At 35.4% G+C, this 22529-nt stretch overlaps 4 protein-coding genes across 5 annotated transcripts; 3 read left to right on the top strand and 1 right to left on the bottom strand.

Annotated features, from left to right (window-relative positions):
* The first annotated feature begins 111 nt into the window (after window positions 1–111).
* On the top strand, window positions 112–3680 carry LOC114413676 (putative pentatricopeptide repeat-containing protein At3g23330). Of its 2 annotated transcripts, none has more exons than XM_028378188.1 (2): window positions 112–2511; window positions 3613–3680. In XM_028378188.1, the coding sequence occupies exon 1, from the start codon at window positions 224–226 to the stop codon at window positions 2246–2248; it is 2025 nt and encodes a 674-aa protein (XP_028233989.1). In that variant the 5' UTR covers window positions 112–223; the 3' UTR covers window positions 2249–2511; window positions 3613–3680. The 2 variants fall into 2 exon arrangements, with proteins under 2 accessions (XP_028233989.1, XP_028233988.1); XM_028378187.1 differs by lacking the exon at window positions 3613–3680 and adding an exon at window positions 3096–3153.
* Window positions 3681–6964: 3284 nt separating this feature from the next.
* Window positions 6965–9680, top strand: LOC114413677 (heat stress transcription factor A-8-like). The gene is made up of 3 exons (XM_028378189.1): window positions 6965–7248; window positions 8102–9242; window positions 9421–9680. The coding sequence occupies exons 1-2, from the start codon at window positions 7042–7044 to the stop codon at window positions 8969–8971; spliced, it is 1077 nt and encodes a 358-aa protein (XP_028233990.1). The 5' UTR covers window positions 6965–7041; the 3' UTR covers window positions 8972–9242; window positions 9421–9680.
* Window positions 9681–10964: 1284 nt separating this feature from the next.
* LOC114413678 (vacuolar iron transporter 1-like) lies at window positions 10965–13638 on the bottom strand. Its single transcript, XM_028378190.1, has 4 exons — window positions 13310–13638; window positions 13108–13193; window positions 12751–12865; window positions 10965–11505 (listed from the first exon to the last, which is right to left on the bottom strand). Exons 1-4 carry the CDS (start codon window positions 13552–13554, stop codon window positions 11208–11210), a joined length of 744 nt encoding a protein of 247 aa, XP_028233991.1. The 5' UTR covers window positions 13555–13638; the 3' UTR covers window positions 10965–11207.
* A 3307-nt stretch (window positions 13639–16945) lies between these two features.
* On the top strand, window positions 16946–20767 carry LOC114413679 (aspartate-semialdehyde dehydrogenase-like). Its single transcript, XM_028378191.1, has 7 exons — window positions 16946–18274; window positions 18586–18672; window positions 18784–18828; window positions 18908–19003; window positions 19100–19201; window positions 20146–20300; window positions 20400–20767. Exons 1-7 carry the CDS (start codon window positions 17711–17713, stop codon window positions 20479–20481), a joined length of 1131 nt encoding a protein of 376 aa, XP_028233992.1. The 5' UTR covers window positions 16946–17710; the 3' UTR covers window positions 20482–20767.
* Window positions 20768–22529: the final 1762 nt, after the last annotated feature.

The following is a 22529-nucleotide window of genomic DNA, read 5'->3' on the forward strand; positions in this document are numbered from 1 at the left end:
ATCATAAAATTATTGAAATATTTAATAGCAAAGTTTTTTGTTTTTCTTATGACAGAATGTAATAATAAAGTTAATTATGTCAGTATACGTAGTTAACCAAAAAATAGTCCAAAGTTTACATCAAGTAAAATTTTGGGGTGTACTTAATAGAGTGATCATGAGAGGCGGGGGAAGAGAGTGGAGATAAAAAGGAGGCGGAGGAAAGTCGCCGGCAAAAGCATCAATGAGTTCCAGCCAAAATGTGATGAGAAGCCTCCTCCGGAACCCCAACACGGTGGTTCCCACGTGCCACGTGAAACAGCTCCACGCCCAAATCGTGAAGACCACCAAAGCAACACCGCACTCCCTGGCTTGGATTTGCATCATCAAATGCTACGCCTCTCACGGCCTCCTCCGCCACTCCCTCGCCTCCTTCAACCTCTTGCGCTCTTTCGGCATCTCCCCCGATCGCCACTTGTTCCCTTCCCTCCTCAGAGCATCCACGCTTTTCAAACACTTCAATCTCGCTCAGTCCCTCCACGCCGCCGTCATTCGCCTCGGTTTCCACTTCGACTTGTACACCGCCAACGCTTTGATGAACATGTACTCCAAATTCCACCCTCATCTTTCCCCACTCCACGAATTTCCCCAAGCGCGCCATAACCATAATAATAAATACTCCGTGAAAATAGACAGCGTTAGAAAGTTGTTCGACAGAATGCCTGTGAGGGATGTTGTTTCGTGGAACACTGTTATTGCTGGGAATGCACAGAATGGGATGTACGAAGAGGCATTGAACATGGTTAAGGAAATGGGGAAGGAAAACTTGAGACCTGATTCCTTCACTTTGTCCAGCATTCTTCCTATTTTTACGGAGCACGCTAATGTTACCAAAGGAAAGGAAATTCATGGCTACGCCATTAGACACGGGTTTGATAAGGATGTTTTCATTGGAAGTAGCTTGATTGACATGTATGCCAAATGTACTCAAGTGGAGCTTTCGGTTTGTGCCTTTCACCTCTTGTCAAATCGAGACGCCATTTCGTGGAACTCCATCATTGCTGGCTGTGTGCAGAATGGGAGATTCGATCAAGGGCTCGGCTTCTTTCGTCGAATGTTGAAGGAAAAAGTGAAGCCAATGCAGGTCTCGTTCTCGAGTGTTATACCAGCTTGTGCTCACTTGACGGCCTTGAATTTGGGGAAGCAGCTTCATGCATACATAATTAGGCTTGGGTTTGATGATAACAAGTTTATAGCCAGCTCTCTGTTGGACATGTATGCCAAATGTGGGAACATTAAGATGGCTAGGTATATTTTCAACAAAATCGAGATGTGTGACCGTGACATGGTTTCTTGGACTGCCATCATTATGGGATGTGCAATGCACGGGCATGCCCTTGATGCAGTTTCCTTGTTTGAGGAGATGTTAGTTGATGGAGTGAAGCCCTGCTATGTGGCATTTATGGCTGTTTTAACTGCCTGTAGTCATGCTGGGTTGGTAGATGAAGGTTGGAAGTATTTTAACAGTATGCAACGGGATTTTGGTGTTGCTCCTGGCCTGGAGCACTATGCTGCTGTGGCGGACCTGCTTGGTAGAGCTGGAAGATTGGAGGAAGCATATGACTTTATTTCTAACATGGGAGAGGAACCAACAGGAAGTGTGTGGTCAACCTTGTTGGCTGCTTGTAGGGCTCATAAGAATATTGAATTGGCTGAAAAGGTTGTGAACAAGATACTTTTGGTTGACCCTGGAAACATGGGTGCACATGTTATAATGTCAAACATCTACTCAGCCGCCCAAAGATGGAGAGATGCTGCAAAATTGAGAGTCCGCATGAGGAAAACGGGCTTGAAGAAGACTCCAGCATGCAGCTGGATTGAGGTTGGAAACAAAGTACATACTTTTCTGGCTGGAGATAAATCACATCCATATTATGACAAAATAAACGAGGCGTTGAATATTTTGTTGGAACAGATGGAGAAAGAAGGTTATGTCCTTGACACAAATGAGGTGCTCCATGATGTTGATGAGGAACATAAACGCGACTTATTACGCACCCACAGTGAGAGACTTGCCATAGCATTTGGCATCATTAGCACTACATCTGGCACAACCATCCGTGTAATAAAGAACATTCGGGTGTGTGTGGACTGCCACACTGCAATTAAATTTATGGCAAAGATTGTTGGCAGGGAAATCATTGTGAGGGATAATAGCCGATTTCACCATTTTAAGAATGGGTCTTGTTCCTGTGGAGATTACTGGTGAAATAACTGGAAAGTGGAAACCAAGCATGTCAACATTGTAGCTGCATAAGCAGTACCGAACTGAGGTGGATTAAAATGCTACTAAATCAGTGTAAAAAGGACAGACTGTAATCAAGGTAAAAAAATGGGATGCAAAGTTGGCTGCCATGCCGTAGGAAAGTCATGCAGTCAAAATTGCTTTTGGAGATAAAGCCCATGTGCTCTCAGCTTGGTGAAGAGAGGGCTTGGGAGGTGGGATCCTGATTACACATTGTCCAATTTCATGTAAGCATTTTGAATTCAGTTCTGATTGCCTACCTTAAACAGCACTTGAGTGTTCAATCACTTTTACAAATTTCTGGTGGGTTCAGCACAAGGTCTTGTTGTTATGTATTTCATTACCTATTTGACTTCCTACTTAATAATTCAACCAAAATAATAAATAATGAACAGATGTAAAAGATACACTTTTGAGTTCTGAATTCCAGTGATGAGTCTTGAGAATATCCATTGTCTTTCTCTTTGCCCATATATTGCCTAAATTTGTACAAAAATTTCAAGAACATAAATTATTTAAGTTAGGGCTTTTTTGAGTTACAATTTAGTAAGGAGTTCTTAGAGATTATGGCTTCTGTTTCTCCTCCCCATTTTTAATAAAAGGAGAGCACTAAGGCTTATGAACAGAGCAAAATGCTATTTACCTTCTTTTGTATCTCTGATGGAAGTACATGGGTAGCCTTACTGAATGTCTGATTATCATATGTTTATTCACTCTTCTTAATTATCCTTTCTATTCATAAATGGATTCTTGGTGTCTGTAAAGGTAACTTGGAATTTTCTTGTTTTTCCATTTTTGTTTCCGGATGCAGATTGCTGAAGGATGTCAATCTTTTCTGCCTGAGACAAGATAACATTCTCCAAATATCCTTTTTAATGTATTTTACAAGTTATTTAAGGAATTATTTATGCTTTTCCTTTTTTATGCTATGTTACATGAATGTCAGAAATTCCATGCTTATAATAAGAAAATTAAGGAAAACAGAATATTTAGATTATATAATTGCTCGTTGGCTCTTAATTAATTGGCAAAATAAGAAAAATAAGTTTTCTCTCTGTGACAATCTACAAGAGATAGCAGGATTCTGCTGAAGGAAATTAACATTCTATCAATTTGCATCACAGTTGAGAAATTCTGGAAAAAGGCTGCTTTTGATTGCTCTGTATTTGTTGTCAAGCAAAAAAATAGAAAAATGAAATTTTTTTAATCCTTATATCATTTTTTGTAGTTCTCGAGTGCATAGATTTTTTTTTTTAAATGTTATGTCCTTTGATGATTTGAGAGCATTTCCCTGATCTTTAGTCCTTAACGTTAGATCCAATATCCAGGTCTTGGTGGATCAGCAATCCCTCATTTGTCCGGTGAACTTGGAGGATGCAGATTTAAGAGTCAAGAGGTAAATCTTGGTGTTTAGATTGCATGAATACCTTCTCACAGTTCTTGGATCAATAATCTTATCAAAGAACTCTTCAAAAAAAAAAAAAATATCGTATCAAAGAAATTCCCTCATCATTTTAGGAATAAAAAGGGTAAGCCTAACGTACGAGGCTATAATCATTTGATGCCCTGTGGAGGGTCAAAAATTTCACAACTTTATTTCGGTGAATAGAGTGGTTGTTTCTGCAAGATTAAATTCAGTTTAGAGGGGATTTTAGGGCATATAATAAGCCAAGACTGGTTATCAGTCAGTTCTACAGAGCCACATAAATTTAATATCCATACAACGTGGTGTTGTATTTGAACCCCTTCATATTCACGAGAAAGTCCAATTTCTCGTTGTCCTATTCTGTATGATGGCATCCTGTTAATGCTTTTCCAAAATGCTCATGGTTTAGCTGGGTCTTCGTATATGGATGCTGCCAGTGCCAGCTCTTTGCTGATTCATTCTTTATCAAGCTGTTTGTGGAATGGTATCCTGTCTCGTGATATATTGGTTGCTCTGGGTTATGGTCTAAATCCATTTTTTTTTTCCTAACTCTATGGTGCTCACTTGTGGTTGTGCACTGCTACGAATATCTAATGTGGAGGTAGGCCAACCTCTGCACATTTAGCTGAACAAAGGTGTAACAGCGTGATGTTTCTTGTTCTGTTCTGCTCGACCATTCTTTTGGTTGAACTTGATTCTCCCTGCTGAAAAGAGATAATTTCCGTCTTTCACCTTGAACCAAATACTTGTCTCTTAATTCAAAACTGCTACATGCCACCTCCAGAAACTTGGCTTAGATAGTGAATGATTACTTTTTGTAACTATTCTTATTCCTTGTTACAACTGAGTTGTTTTACAAACTGGACTAATCTTTCAGGTTCCATCTCTAAAGGGCACGACAGCATAATAATATATTAATATGATGAATATCTTTTCCTAATAATTTCTCTCGTTCTTTTGTTCATGTGCACCCAATTCAAATGCCATTAGGCAAAGTGGAATGGTGTGAATGAGCAGACTAGCACCAAGCCTCATTTCCATATTTAATTTTGGCAAAACTAATGGACCCTAAGGCCCCCTTTTTTTAAACCTTTTTCCCACCAATGAACTTAGTTACGACTTACGAGTTGCGACCAACAAATTAACAAGGAATCGATCAAAGTCAACATCTATTTAAGTAAATATTTAGGGGAGCTCACATGGAACTCCACATGAAAAAGGAGGAAATAAATTTATATAAAAAAAGATACAAAACGTAGATGATACTAGGGAAAGAGGTATACTAAAAAGAGGGACTCATGATGCTCGAAAGTTTTTTTTTTTTTAAAAAAAAAATGTAATAATAGTTGTATCCGAAACTTGCTGACTGGACTAAAAATGTCAGAGGCAAATGTTTCAACTGCAGCAAAGCGTCCACAACTTCGAATGCTCTTGTGATCTTACATGTCCCTGTTACATAATACATAAAATTATCACTAACTGCAACAATATTACATAAAATCTTAGTATTCTCCTATAGTCTATGGATTATAGCTCCCATTATTTCTACCATAACTTAAAAAAATATTTGGTTAAGCAATTGGGTCAGCTTCATTGTTAGATTGAAAGGGTTTATCTTTTTTTTTTTAATGATTTAGAAGGGATAAAGTCAGAAATATTTGAAAGTCAAGAGTCAAGACTACTGGGCCAACCCAACTCATCACGCGATAAATATGATCTACACTAACAATGTTTCCTTAGGCCTCAGCCAATGTGGGCTAGTTTGACCCGTATCTATAATTTAAATAATTAGCAATTTATTGCTTGACCTGGTTGTTGACCTAAATAGTGCTCAACTTTCAAGGTCAAAAAAATATTTGACACGTTCCTTTTTAATATATATTTTTTTTATATTACTAGATTTTATGTGAGTTTTATTAGAAGAGCGTAAGCCTAATATTTTAAAAAATATCAGTATGGAATTTATCGAATATTAAAGAATGTGTTAAAAGTTATGTGTCAAAGAATGAGTTATAAATATTAGGTCATGATTTAATAATTTAATGATTTCAATTGGTTAAATAAATTATATAGGTGGAGTATAAATAGATAACAGTAGCAAAATCAAACTAGAAAATACCAATTTCATGATTTAAATGATTGAACCAAACAATTCAATTTGGTCATCAATGAATTCAACAAATGTAATAAGTCTATGACCTAAATTATTATTTTTTGTTGTTTGGACAAATTTACGACATCATTAAATTGGTCTTGTTCTTACGTTTTTTGTTTTAATGAATTTTCCCATGCACCCCATCAATTTAGAATACCAATTGAATTAACATTTTTTTTCCTTAATAAAAACAAACTCACACAATACTTATTTGAATAATTTGACCATGGTATGTAAGCAAAAATAAAAATGATTTGACCATGGTATATTGGTATATGACCAGGGGCGTAATAAGCCCTAACAATGCTTTCTTGTTTGTATGCGTTTTTTATCTTCAGAAAATATAGTCACTTTTATTTACTTTCATGGGATATTTTATTTTCCATTAGACTAATTGTAAAGTATTATTAATGGTAGAAATTAATTATTGTTGGTTCTACTCATCATGCGGAAAAAATTTCACCCCATCCTTTCCTGGTTCTACCCCTATATATGACGGTCATCTATAATGCATTTCAAGTTCATAGTTGATAATTTTGGTGACTGACACATTAGTCTTTAAAAATATAAATATCTTATAAGAAAATAAATAAGTTACCCTAATATTTAAATAATAATAATTGACAATGTCAATTATATATTTTTTTCTTTTAAGATTAATATTAATAGTTTCTTAAGACCAAAGTAAAAGTTTTGCATTTCCAAAAATCAATAGAAGAGCCATTAAGTTCTTAAAGGTGAATTTGAGGATTTATACTCATTGTTCAATAAAAAAATAACATGGAACTAGATTCTTATTGGCACTAAATTCGTTGTATCAGGAAATATGATATTAGACACAAGCACCATATAAAATATTTTGTTCATTAAGTATTTTTATATAACTTTTTAAAGAATTGTTATCCCCATTTCGAATTTTGTAACTGGACCGTTGAATGGCTCCTTGTGCAAGTAAGTAATACACACACAACAGACGTGCATGTTCAGTAGGGGAGAGTTGGACCGACCTAAAATTAAAAAAGTAAATTAAACTATAGAGTACATTAAGAGGACTTAAAACAGATAAGTCATAAGCATAGGAATATTCTTTCTTAAATAAAATATCGAAAAAAGAAAAAGGTGCATACATAAGGAGGCGCACAGCCTTCTCTTTTTTGTTTGTTGTAATCGCTGGCGATGGTGAAATCTTCCGGTTCGGTGCCTCCTTTCTTGAAAAAATGTTACGATATGGTCCAAGACTGCAACACCGACTCCGTTATCTGTTGGAGCCACGACGGTGTCAGCTTCGTCATCTCCGACATCACTCAATTCTCCGTCACACTTCTTCCTACCTATTTCAAACACAACAATTTCTCAAGTTTCATCAGACAACTCAATATCTATGTATTCTTCCCCCTCTCCATTCAATTTTCTTTCTCTTGCTATCTGAAAATAAATAAATGATTATTGTGCTATTCATAAATTGACTGCAGTTTAATATTATTCTTATATAGTGCCGGATATTGTTGCGGGTTTTCAAAAATTAGGTTATTGTTTTCATGCATAAACTCACTTTCTGATATACATAATTCTGTTGAGTGAGCCTTTTGAAATTCTACACTCGCTCTTGCTTACCATGGATTGTGCGCAGAACTAGATACAAAATAATTTGGTATTTGTTCGCATGAGTTTTACCCGCTCAACAATTTGTACTGTAGAACATCATTTGTACTTTTTGGCGTGTATTACAAATTACAAAAAAGAAGATCGCATCCAATCAACTGGTTAATTTTGGTTTCCATTTCACCTCCTTCCACTTATGATTTTGGTGATATGTTTGGTTTCCTTCAAAGTATGTTTTCACACTTACATTTAGCTTGAAACCAAGTTTCAATTGAAAGCAATATCGGTTTGCAAAATGAAATTCGTGCAAACTTAAGTTTACAAACTTAAATCCAATCATGCACTTAGCCTTGGAAGAAAATTTGCTGTCCATTCCATTATTACTGACTTCATTACCTAGATAGTAGTTGTTGCTTTCTGAATTAGCCTCCTTGTTTTATAACAACCTAGCCTTGGGGCTCCTTGTTGGCTGATAATTCTTAAATAACACCTGACCTTGTGAGAAGCTACATTGTTTATATTGATGTGCATTTTGTTGCCTCTATATGTTTCTTTCTTTATATTTGTGTCATTTGTCGAGGTTGAGAGGAGTCTTTTTTCAAAGTGACTAATTGGTAACTGTAAAATCTATCAGGGTTTCAGGAAAATTGATACGGATTCCTGGGAATTTGCCAATGAAAACTTTGTTAGGGGTCAAAAGCATTTGTTGAAGAATATACATAGAAGGAAACATCCACACAGTGCAGATCAGCAAAAGGCATTGCCACAGCAAGACAATTGTGATGAACCATCCCAAGAAGCACCAAATCATGGCCTTTGGAAAGAAGTTGAGAATCTAAAACTTGATAAAAATTCGCTCACACAGGAATTGGTCAAACTTAGGCAACATCAGGAATCTGCTGAGAGTAAGTTGCTGCTCCTGAGTGATCGCCTTCAAGGAATGGAAAAGCATCAGCAGCAGATGTTGTCATTCTTAGTCATGGTTGTGCAAAGCCCTGGGTTCATGGTTCAGCTTCTTCATCCTAAGGAAAATAATTGGCGTTTGGCTGAATCATGGAATAGATTGGATCAAGATAAACAAGATGACAAGCCAGTTGCTTCTGATGGGATGATAATAAAGTATAAACCACCTGTAGGTGAAAAACTAAAGCCCGTAGTTCCTCTATCTCCTGGTTTCGAAAATCAACCAGAACCTGAGCTTTCTGCTGATGGGCTGAAAGACTTGTGCATCAGTTCTGAATTCTTGAAAGTACTTCTGGATGAAAAATTGTCTCCGTTAGAAAATCATTCTCCATTTCTCCTACCAGATTTACCTGATGATGGTTCATGGGAACAGCTTTTTCTTGGCAGTCCTTTCCTGGGAAACATTCAAGATTCTAAGAATGAAAGTGAGGGGCACACCAACAGTGGAATGGAGATGGAACCAACAATATCTGAGACTCCAAATGAAAATTCTCGAACTTTTGAATCGATGATCGTAGAGATGGAGAAAACTCGAGAATAAGTTGGAGTTGTATGCACATGGTGGGCTGTCTTCATAAAATAATATCCATCAAATATTTTTCATATGGGCTGTCTCATACTGAGCTAATGGAGCTTTAGATTCTGAAACTAACAACATATAGGGAAGGAAGTAATAATGTTCATCAGATATTTTTCAGCTGAGCTGTCTTCACATATTACTTCAACACTATAATTATATCATAGTATTAAGTCGCAATTATTTTCTCTCCCATCTTCCTTCAGCAGTTGTTAGATCCTCATCTAAAATCCTTGTAAGTCTGCTTTCATTTGTATGTTGAGATGCTAAATATGTATGGTAATATTTTTTTTCTGTGTTGTTTGATAGAGTGCTTGAGAACATATTTTAGACTATGAAGGTTCTGTTGGTATTCTGCTGTTTGTAGGTTCAATTTGTGTCTGAAAACTAATCCTGATTTTCCTCGTTGACAGATTTTGGCATCTTGATACATGGTGTCGGAGACCAGGAGTCGTATGTTAGTGCACTAGTGCGGCTACCTATATATAATGGATCAAATATTTCTTATTTGGAGAACTGCAAGGGAAAACGGCAACTTTATTTTTTGTGCCACATTAAACAGTGGCACTTGCCTTCATATATATTATAAAATTTCATAAAATTCATGCTTCGTTTGCATATTATTATTGCAGAAGCCAGTGCTCTGATAATGCTCTTTCCCTTTTCTCTCTTACTTCCCGTAGTCCTCATGCGTCTGAACTTTATAATTCTACTGTTGTGTTTTGATATGGTGGCAAAGAGATTTTGTTGCACCACAAAAAGGTTCATTATAAATTAAGTTGGATTAAAGCTAACTTCAAAACATTTTCGGATGCTTCACTTATTGGGTTTAGGTTCATGAGCTGCCCGTGAAACCCACAACCTGCATGGTATACAGACTTAAATTTTTTGAGATGGTTTAAAATGTGAATTTTTAAGCCTGATCTGTTTAACTCGCAGGTCAAATGGGCTTACTTGTGAGCCTTCATTTTATTTCTCACATAAAAAAATAATAAGATAAGAATGACCTGGTTTAATAAAAATAAGCAAATAAAAAACCAGTCTAAGTGTGTGCCTCGTGCCTTAGTTTAGTCAAAATAAAATTAAGTACTTTTTGTATGGTTGGTGATACAATATTTTAATTTAGTAGTGTGAATGCGGTGCAACGTATGTTAATATGATAAAATGAATGAAATAACATGGACAGCTGTAACGTATGTATCGGATTGTCAAAAGATATCTACGTATAGACTGTGTGACAGAGATAAATATTTAGGGAAGTGTTTTCAAAAGTAAAATAAGGTTTGAGGAGAAGTATTTATAGAAATATAAGTGATTAAGTGAGAGTATCTGATTCAGACATTAATTTTAGAGGCTTGCACCAATGCCTGCCACCAAACACAGACTAAGCTCCGGCACCAATGCCACCTCCTCCATCGTTCTCACCGCCGGTGCAATCTCCATGGGTCTCGGCGGGTACGATCGATCACACTTGATTTAATTTCACTTATAATGTTGCATATTGTGCTGTTATTTGGCAGCAAAAAGTGAAGCCGATCATTACGCCAGAGAATTGAAAAGGGAGCAAGAAGAAATCATAGCCGTGGCAGAAACTGGTTTAATTTCCACTACTTCATTAAGTGTGATTAAAAATTGGTTCCCAGAAATATAACTAATACATATTCTGCTTAATTTATCGTGGAAATGAAAAACAGAAGCGGCAGAGGTAGCAGAAATACTGGCCGGGTACGGGGTAGAGGCGCATGACTTGATTTCATGATGAAGTAAGTTCTTGCATGGTTGAATACAAGTAGCTAGTGTTGGATGAGTGATATTTGTTATGTTGAGCTGGGACTAAATTCATGTAGTGGGGAGACTAAATTCATGAGTTTCAAAAATTAAAGGACTAAATTCTTCAATTTAAAAATATATGGATCAAGACTAAATTTGACTGAAAAGTGAAAACACGGAAACCGAATTCAAAATTTTCTCAAATATACAATTATACAACAAAAGAGACAATTCTAATGTAAGGGTAATATTTCACACCAAAGTTTAATAAAAACGGTTGTACTTGCAGGTAACTGTATGGTACAAAAAAATGAAAATATGTAACAAGTAACAACTAACAACAAAGAAGTTGAAAAGAAACTTCTTTTTTTTTTGGGAAGAATGCAAAAGTTATTAGATTAGTTGCCACCAAGTACAAAGTATCGAGAATCTATGGATTGAAAGCCTTTGCCAAACCAAAAGCAGCTGCAGAGGCGATGGCACCAATTAGAGCTGTTTCCAAAGCACTCCTGAATGGTTTATTGCCCGTGAAGTGCCCCTTTGCATAGCCAAAAATCAGCAATGCAACCAAGGTAACCACAACTGAAAACACAACTGCCTCTGCTGCCTTTTGAATGAACATGTAAGGAACGAGAGGAACAACCCCACCTAATATGTAAGCAATGGCAATCGTCATTGCACTATGCAATGCTCTCCTTGGATCTGGCTTCTCTAGTCCCAGCTCAAATCTGTCACGCCAAGCTAACAACCAGTTAATTTGTTCAACACTATCATTTCCAAAGTCACCGTTGACCATGACAATATTCATCCATACTTAGAATAATACATTTAAAAATTGTCTACGTGTTTCATAATTTTTTTGTCCATGTTTCCTTTCTCCTTCTTTTTTTTCTCTCCAATACTCATGTTGAATTCAAATATGCACTATATTTTGGGATTTTTTTTGAAGTTGCAATTAGAAATAAACAAAAACAACTCAACTACTAATATTTTGCAATTTAAAACTATATAAACAGTAAACATAATGTTTTCGAAAGGATTTATATAGGGTCAAATTTTAAAATTCTGTGTATAGATATTAATCAGGTTCGTGTAGTACCCAAATTTAATTTTTGACGAAAATAATATTTAGTCAAGTTTTATTTAGTTCCTAATCAAACTCCGTATTTGTTATAAAAAAATTCTCCTAATAAACAGAAAAGTTAAGACAAAAAATATTAATTGGATTTGAATTCAAATTCATACCAAATTAATTCTCTTTTAATGATTTTAAACAGTAATTGTGCCATAATATTTTGTCTATAAAAAGTCATAACCAGATAATTAACAATGGACGTATATTACTACATTTTTCTTTTGAAGAATATGTTTTAACAATTACTACAAGCAACAACAATAGCTTTATATGCCTGAATTGAGGTTCACTACATGGATTACACACCTATAAAAGAAACAATTTTTAAGCACAATCTTAATAAACATTATAAAAATTCATCTACTTGGACCAGAAACGTAGCATTATTAACACGACTCTACTAACACTGAGTCATCCAAACTAGTTGTATAACAGAAAAAAACCACAAAAAGATGCCCATTTGCAATCACTAGTCAGAATTGGCCCCTATGATCTGACCCTTTCCCCTTGTTTTCACCCTCCAATGCAAGTATGTCAACAACTAGTTGGAAATCGGAATCCTCAACTTGTCTGCCCGTGCTCAAACTTTGGACCCATGATGCCCACATTCAAAAAAGTGAAAACCTACTTTGCTTTCTCTATTCCTTTCGGTGGTGTCACTTTTCAACACTTATCAACAAATTCCCACTAGTGTGTGGTCACCATTCTAACTTGTCCTCATTCACTATATAACAGCCCATCATAAGCCCCAAAACTTGCACATTTCCTATGAGGAAGACTTTTAACAAACAAAAAACCATGCTAAACTATGTAATGAATTGAGAATGTATGAACTTACTTCATCATAAAATCAAGCCATGCTTGAGGGTTTTTTCTGAGAGCATTCACCACAGGTGCATATTCATGTGCCTCTATTCCGTACTGAGCCAGTGTTTCTGCTACCTCTGCCGCTTCTGTTTTTTCCACAACAACATATTCATAAGCGCGCGCAGAAAAATGTTAACAAAGGGCATTTGTTTCAAGTATTATTACTTCCTTCCCCGGAAATGAAAAATACCCAGAAATACTTGTTCAAAACTCAAGACCAAAATCGGAATATTACATTTTCAAGTTGAAATGCCCGTTAATGAGCTTTTTAATCCGTGAAATAAAACACTCATAAAAATGAAAAAAATATAAAGAAAGCAGTGGAAACCAGTATCTGGCACGGCGATGATTTCTTCTTGCTCTCTTTTCAACTCTCTGGCGTAGTGATCAGTTTCACTTTTTGCTGCCAAATAACTGCACAGTGAAACATTAGCCCCTTTTGCTCCGTAATTAAATTTTCTGTGCAACGTGAAATGATACCTCAAGACTCAAGTAGTTAAATTGAGTGTGAAGAGTTTGGTTAAACGTACCCGCCGAGACCCATGGAGATGGCGCCGGCGGCAACTTCGGCTATGCCGGCGGTGAGAACAATGGAGGAGGTGGCATTGGCACCGGAGAGTCCGGCAGCGAGGGCGAAGGGGACGGTGAGGCCGTCGGAAACGCCGATGATGATGTCGCGGACGATTTCGCCGGCTGTGAAGTGCTTCTCGGTGTGGTGTCTGAGAAGGTTCTTTTTCTCAGGTTCCAAGCTTAGTCTGTGTTCGGTGGCAGCCATTGGTTCCGAATCTGATTTACAAAACCAAACAAAGCCTTGCTGGCTGTTGCTATGCGCATAAATACAGCCTCTAGTCCGAAATACTTTCTCGTTAATTCCGAATGTGATTTAGGAAACCAAACAAATGGTTAATTTCTTCTTTTAAGTATTTTTTTCTCATTTAATACAAAATTATCTTTGTCACAAGACTAATTTTGAGTATATATGAACACAATTTATTTTATACTTAATATAAAAAATTATTTAAATTTTAAATTAATAATAAAACTATATAATGTTTAAGTATTGAATATCTTGTTATAAAAAATATTCAATATACATCGATTCAACATAAAAAATCATTAATTTAGATTCTATATTGATATATTTTTATTAATGTTGGAATCATTTTAAAGGATTTTCTAATACCTAGATAACTATTTAACATGATTTCTAATACTTAAAAAATTACGTTATAATTTACTAAGGATCATTTAAGAGATAATGAAAAATCCTGGGATGAAGTTGATTGATGGTATATTCAATAAATCATTCTTTTTTTTCATCAATATTTTAAAAGAAAAAATTCTAAATTTTCTTAGTCCACATCATTTTACTTCTTTTATATGGTAAGTATTAAATATATTTCTAATATATTAAATTTACTTATATTTTATTTAATGATTTCTTTATAAGTAAAAGAGGAATTGTAAAAAGATATAAAATTATCCTTTTAAGGATTATTTGATTTATTTGTAAAAAAAAAGAAGATAAAAGGACATAAAAAAAAATTGTTTGATTCAAAAGATGAGAAAAAAGAGATGAGAAATTTTAATGGAGGACCATAAGTAATTTTTTTATTTTATCAACAACCCAACTTTCGATCATATATATATATATATATATATATTGTTACAAAGAGAGTCCTCGAGGGTATATTATACCAAATAGAAATGGGTGTCGGGAGTGAGTAAGCTAGCTAAATAATCAGCTACGAAGTTTTCTTTACGAAGGGTGTGAGAAAATTCATTGAAGATGTAAAAAAAAAACACAATGAACTTTAATAATATGGGGAAGAGAAAGGGAATCCTTGAACAGGATGGATGAGTCAAATTCAATACAAATATGGGTGAATCCTTTGTCATTTGCAAGGGAAAGGGTAGTGACTATATCTTATAACTCTCCCAGGAAAATGTTACATGATCCAAGGAATCCGGAGAACTCCTCCACAAGTCACATACCTTCCCCATTTGTGTCATAGAAGAATTATTCTCATCACCAAACGAGTTTTTGGTGTTTAGTGTAGTGTTATTAAATTTTTAGATCGTTGATAGCTAACTGGTGCATGAAGGAAAAAAAGAATGCAAGAGAATGAAAATTAAGATAAGTTCCAGTCTACCTTTTATTCCTCCTTTTACTCATATTTATACTAATTTCAATGATCTTGTGTCTAACTGAATACAATGTGGTTATAACAGATTTGATAATGGGTAATACCAGACTAAGTGAGACTAGAAGTGCTGACGTAGTGGAATTGCCATAACAAACTAATTGGTAGCTATGCCTTGTGAATTCAACTTTGCATGTAGTTATTGAGGTAAATGGGCTTCCTTATAACTTTCTTTTGCCTATTAATGTTGTTGGTGGCTTCTAGTATAGTAGTGCTATTGCTATCAATACCCCTTTCAGAAAAACAACCTTGTATGCAAGGTTGTATGAACTACACAAGGTGTCCCACTGTTCCCAAGTAGTGTCCTCCGGGGCCAAGCCCTCCCATTGAACGAGAACGAGTTTGGTTGGCGGTGTTAACAAGGAGTCCCACTTCCAGTCCAATATAAAAAGTGGTTGGACCACTGGGTGGTGGTTCGAGGCAGAAGGGAAAAATATGGCGGGACTGTCCGACAAGGGCCCCTGATGTGGCTTCAAAAGAAAGATGTGGAATACCGAATGAATTCTTGAAGATGCTGGCAACTGTAAGCGATATGCTATTGGCCCAATTCGTTCCTCCACCCAAAAAGGTTCGTAGTAACATTTAGAGAGTTTGGTGTAAACTGGGGCCAGAAATGTCTGACGATAAGGTTTGAGCTTGACATAGACCCAGTCCCTCAGTGAGAATTGAACATCATGATGATGCTTGTTGGCTCAGGCTTTCATGACAGCCTGAGCTTTAAGTAGACGTCGTTGGAGTGTCGTGTGTATCTCCACTTGAGTGGCCAGTAGATCATCAGCAGTATCCACATTAGAGGTCCCCTGTAAATAATATGAAAATGATGGTGGTGGTTTGCTGTAATTGACCTTCGAAAATAGATTCAAGGTGCTCTGTGTGAGAAGACAAAGTGAGGCTGTAGACGAGAATATCCTCAAAAAATACCGCCACATGCTTCCCGAGGAATGGTTGAAGTGCATCATTCATAGTGGCCTGGAAAGTTGAGGGTGCATTGCAAAGGCTAAAGGGCATCATCACGTTAAACTCGTAGTGCCCCTGGTGCGTGCGAAAGGCAGTCTTGTGAATATCGTCCTCAACAATACGAATTTGATAGAAGCCCTGGCATAAGTCGAGCTTCGAAAACCAAGAGGTTTGGCCTAGATCATCCAACAACTCGTCAATGGTGGGCATGGGGAAATGGTCTTTAACCGTGATTGCGTTGAGTGCCCCGTAATCAACACAACAACGTCAGCTGCCATCCTTCTTCTTGACGAGAAGCATTGATGAAGAAAATGGGCTATGGCTAGGCTGAATTTGTCCCACCGTGAGCATAGTGGTTACCTGTTTCTTGATTTCGGCCTTTTGGAAATGGGGATATCTATAGGGCTTGATGTTGATAGGTAGTGAATTTGGAAGAAGGTGAATATGATGTTGGATGGTGCGGGGTGGGGGAAGGTGGGATGGTTCTTGAAATTTTTTTGGGAAGTGACAGAGAATAGAGTTGATTAGAGGTGGGGTCTGTTCGTGGCAGGGGTGTGGTGTGGAAGAAGAAAACTAGGGTTGGGCTTGGATTAGTGTCAAATGGAAGAAAGCTGAAATGCTCTGTGTGTGGGCAAAGCGCTTCAATTGTTGGGCTGAGTCTGGTGAAGGTGTGATGGGCACATATGCATGTAACTAGACATTTTGGCCCAAATAATTGAAGAACATGGTCAAGGTTCTGTAATTTGTGGTGATTGGGCCTTATAACTTGATCCAGTGCAACCCAAAACTATATCGGTACCACAAAGGGGTAAATGAAAAAGATCCAGAATAAATGTGTGGCCTTGGATCGAAATTGGAACTTGGGATAAATAATTTGTAGATATATATATTGTAGCAATTAAAATACACACACACACATACATATATATATATATATATATATATATATATATATATATATATATATATATATATATATATGAATTATAGCAATTAAAATACAAATTATAAAAATTAAAAAAATATCACTTTTAAACTATAGAAACTAAAAGATAATCAAAATACAAATTATAAAAATTAAAAAAACCACAAATTATAAGGACTAAAACATACAAATTATGAAACTATAAAAATTGAATTACTAATTAAACTAAAAAAATAAAATAAATAACAGAAATACAACTACTAACTACCATAAATATAAATTTAAAACCAAGGCAAAAACATTGAACCGTTGTCACTTGTCCTTGTGGAGGAAGGAATGGAGGGTGGTGACGTTGGGCGCTGGGTGTTGGAGTTCCTTCTTCGAAGTCGGAAACCACTAGTGTAAAGACACAACAACCATAATTTCGGATTTGTTAATATTATAAGGCTTGTATATGCATAGAGAGTAAGCTTTTAATAATCCGTTGGAAGTGAACGAGACACTGATTGAAGAACAAAGTAGATATGCAGATGTACCTTGCCCACATGTTATTAATAACAATGAGGCTGATACGATGGGAAAGGATAAAACTTATGTCCCTAGGCCAAGTTTATTGGAAAGAAATTTAACGATTTTATTTTTGTTACCTGATTCCACTCTTTTTTAGATACTAGTTATTTCATAATTAAAATGTATATAATTTAATGCTCTAAGTCTAAGTCGTTGTTTTTGAAACCAACAAGTAGAAAAAAAGGTTGGGACATGGAATTGGAAGACAAGTTGGAGTGTGGTGGTCTGTTTTAAAATCCAACACTTAATCTCTCTCTTCGCAGCCTAAAATCCCAATGGCTTCACTCTCTGTTTTGCGCCACAACCACCTCTTCTCGGGCCCCCTCCCGGCCCGCCCCAAGCCCACCTCCTCCTCCTCCTCCAGGATCCGAATGTCCCTCCGCGAGAACGGCCCCTCCATCGCCGTCGTGGGCGTCACCGGCGCCGTCGGCCAGGAGTTCCTCTCCGTCCTCTCCGACCGCGACTTCCCCTACCGCTCCATTCATATGCTGGCTTCCAAGCGCTCCGCTGGCCGCCGCATCACCTTCGAGGACAGGGACTACGTCGTCCAGGAGCTCACGCCGGAGAGCTTCGACGGTGTCGACATCGCGCTCTTCAGCGCCGGCGGCTCCATCAGCAAGCACTTCGGCCCCATCGCCGTCAATCGTGGAACGGTCGTGGTCGACAACAGCTCCGCGTTTCGGATGGACGAGAAGGTGCCTTTGGTAATTCCCGAAGTGAACCCCGAAGCAATGCAAAACATCAAAGCCGGAACGGGAAAGGGCGCACTCATTGCTAACCCTAATTGCTCCACCATTATATGCTTGATGGCTGCTACCCCTCTTCATCGACGTGCCAAGGTCCAACATTGCCTTTTCAATCCACTTCTATATTATAAATTATTACAAAATTTAGAATATTCTGATCAGTGAGGCACACACTTTCTGGATTATACATTCTCAACATGCATTTTGCACACTTCTTCCGCAACTAACCACGAAATTCCACGATCATCCGTCTCAAACTGTTCCAAATTACTGTTATTTTGGACATGCATTTCGCACACTACTTCCGCAATTAGAAGCTTAGACACTAGTTTATTTATAATGCAAATTTTTATGTTTTGTGTTTGTATGCTTTGGTGTGATGCCTTTCTGCTTGAATATTGCAGGTGTTACGTATGGTTGTTAGTACCTATCAGGCTGCGAGTGGTGCTGGTGCTGCTGCAATGGAAGAGCTTGAGCTGCAAACTCGTGAGGTTTGGATTAAACTCTCTCTGTATAGTTTGTTAGATTGGTTTGAAGATTTTGTGAAAGGAGACAGTGGTTTTAATTCTGGTCTTTAATCATTTTCTTTTTTTGATTGAAAGGTGTTGGAAGGAAAACCACCCACTTGTAAAATATTTAACCGACAGGTTTGCACAATTCTGTACATGCCTCTCTTGTGATTGATGCTTTAAGAACTACTTCATGATGGTGTTGTTGTTTTTGCAGTATGCTTTTAATCTATTCTCACATAATGCGTCTGTTCTTTCAAATGGATATAATGAAGAAGAAATGAAAATGGTCAAGGAGACCAGGAAAATCTGGGTGGGTAAACTGAAATTGAATCTTTATAAATTGTTTATTAGGTTTTTTGTTTCATGTTATGGAATAGTTGCTAATTTTACTCTTGCACTTATACAGAATGACAAGGATGTTAAAGTAACTGCCACATGCATACGAGTTCCCATCATGCGAGCTCATGCTGAGAGTGTGAATCTTCAATTTGAAAGACCCCTTGATGAGGTACTTCATGTTGTCATGTGTTATGCCATTGCCAAAACTCATAGTTGACATTGCTTTACGTCCCAAAACTGAATACAGAATTTTAATCCAGACCTAGTACTCCTAGCTTGCAAGTTACAACTAACCCTTTCCATGTTTTTGTAATTCAGTATATTGGATTCAAATTTAATAACAGCCCCCCCCCCCCCCCCCCCCCTTCTTCAAAAATCTAAAGGAATGACATTTGCAATCTTTGGTGTTTGATGGTTAGTTGGATTTAAATTGATATGACATTATATGCACATAAATTAACTTTCTTAAGGTTGGCCTAGTGGTGGGAGGTTTTGATAGTTTGCATGAGTTGTTAGTTCAAACCTCTCATTGTTGCCTATACTAAAAAAAATATGCACACAAAGTTTCTTGCATGTTATTATTTAATTTAATCATTTTTTAGCTAAAACTGTTTGATATCCTTTATTGAAGTTTGTTGATCAATGGTTAATAATAATCTGTTCCCCTGTTTCATTGACATTTAGTTGCCTGTATGATTGACCTAGGAGGCTAAGACCAAATTTGTGAACTAGCCGACAGCTGACATCTTCCTTATGTTAATTTTTCAAAATGTCAAGGATAACTAACTGGCTTTAGATGTAAAGTCATTAGCATTTAAACGACAACCCTAAGGCTTCTGACAAAAATAATAGAGGATTGACTTCAATGTATTGGCCTTTGCATTTTATCATATATCTAGAGGATCTTTGTTTCTGTTTTGTTAATGGTATAAAACAGCAATCCTTATGATTCTTGGTGTATTCATTGTTGGAACATGCAGAGTCTTGTCATTCTTTGCATGCCCAAAATCATTGATATATAGGGAAAAAAAATATGAGATGCACTTGTGTGAGAAAACTTCTCCAGAAGTTAATATCTCATTTATGAGTTCATTTGTTTTTTAATTTCTTCAGGACACTGCAAGAGATATTCTGAAAAATGCTCCAGGTGTAGTGGTTATTGATGATCGTGAATCCAATCATTTTCCTACTCCACTGGAAGTGTCAAACAAGGATGATGTTGCTGTTGGTAGGATTCGGCAGGACCTGTCTCAGGATGGGAATCAAGGGTAAATCTCTTCCATGACAATATATTATCATTTTTCAATTTTCAATTAGCGTTGGTCATTCTTGTGAGAATTTTACATAAATGCTGGATATACACACAGGTTGGACATCTTTGTATGTGGGGATCAAATTCGCAAGGGAGCTGCACTTAACGCAATCCAGATTGCTGAGATGTTGCTATGAGTTCTGGTTTTTCAAGGATCTGGTACTTAAAGATTATGCTTCTTTTGAAACAGTTTTGTATGTGCTAGTTGTATGTGGTTATTCATTTCTTTTGTGATGTTTAACTAGTCCAAGTATCTTTTCAACGATGTGGTAGCACACTAGCTGGAAACAGTTTTTTTAAGGTCTTGGTGCGTAATATCTGCAATCCTTTTCACCGGGAATAACAAGCACTGGTTATGGCAAAGGAGAGTAACCTAATGTTTAATCTTTTGAATAAAGAATTTGTTGAGCAGTTTTATATCAAGTTACTTTATTTTTCACTTAGAACGAGACCACCTGCCTCCCAGGGACGGATCCAGAAATGGGGCTAGAATTTTTTCCCTTTCTTTATAATTATTTAAATGTCCAACTTTTAATAAATAATAATTTTTTATTTCTACACAAAATTGTAGCTAATTTTTATATTAAATGATAATAAACTTAATTGTTATTATAATAACAATAAGGCTTAATTATAAAATTCGTCTTCTTATTTTGTCTATTTCATTAAATAGGTCCTCATATTTTTTAATTCACTATTTTAGTCTCTAAAGTTAATTTTAACTAACCATTAAATTTTAAATTAACTCAACTAGAAAGTTGATCAATATTTTCTTATTTATTAAAGTAAGAAACATATTTTTTTATCATTACACTCAAGTGTTCATTCAAATATTTGGTGAAAAAATAGTTCAAAATTAAAATTTTATTCTTTTTTAATTTATCATATTTTTATAATTCTATATATTATCTTTTAAAATATAATATATAAGATTAAATTTTATTTTCACATAAATTAAAATATATATATTTATATAAGTTTTATTTATCTTTTAAAATAATATTTGTGATTTAGTGATAATATTTTTTTAAAATTTATATTAAGATATTCATGTTATTTATTGTAATATAGATAAAAAATAATGTCAATAAATCACATATTTTTTTAAAAAAATAGAAAATATTGTCATTTTATTTAATTATGTATTTTTACTATATTTTTTTTAAATTCTGTACCTGATTAAATAAAATTAAATATAAATAAAAAGTACCATTATAATAAATAATAAGAATATCTTAATATAAATAAAAAAATATTATCATTAAATCACATTTATAAATATTTTAAATATAAAATTTATATTACATTTATGATATAAAATAAGTTTTGAATAATGTGATAAAATTAAATAGGATTATAAAAATATTATATACAAAATAAAATAAATCTTATATGAGTATACATATTTTAATTTATACAAAAATAAAATTTAATCTTATATATTATATTTTAAAAGATAATATATAGATTATAAAAATATAATAAAATAAAAAAAATAAAACTTGAATTTTGAATTATTTTTGCATAAAACTTATATTAATATCATATTTTACACTAAATATTCAAATAAATATGTAGGTAGAATGGTCAAGTAGTGTGTCATATTCATTCTAATATAGTGAATTTTAAAATATAAAAGACTCAAAAACAGTAAAAAAAATAATAAGAGAGTCGATTTAATTAAATAGGCAAAATAAAGAAACATATTGTACAACTAAGCCTAACAATAAACACATAACTAATTTCATTTTAACCATTGCAATAAAATAACAAATACAATTAATTTTATATATACACATGAAATTTTTTAAGGGAAGGGATTCGGGCTCTTGTCCACCTACCTCTAGATCGGTCCCTATTGCCACCTAATCAAAATTTGCAAATCCAGTCATCTAATACTATGTTAGCTAGTCTAGGTACTCTTTTAAGCAAATCAAAGCTTTGAGCATATTAAATTTAATTTTTTAATTGGTATTTAGAAGTTGGAAGGGACAGTGGTGTATCTTGCTTTCGTGATAACTGTAACAGACACACTGCAAAGATAATAAAGTTTGATTTAGTCCCTCAAGCCTGTAATGCACGAGTATATAGGTGATGACTAATAACACAAATGACAAAATTCAATTTGCTATATAGAAAATTTGTACAATTCACCCATGGTTTAATTCGCAATCACTTTGATCAT

Source organism: Glycine soja, chromosome 5 (assembly GCF_004193775.1).
Source record: "Glycine soja cultivar W05 chromosome 5, ASM419377v2, whole genome shotgun sequence".
NCBI classification, from domain to species: Eukaryota; Viridiplantae; Streptophyta; class Magnoliopsida; order Fabales; family Fabaceae; genus Glycine; species Glycine soja.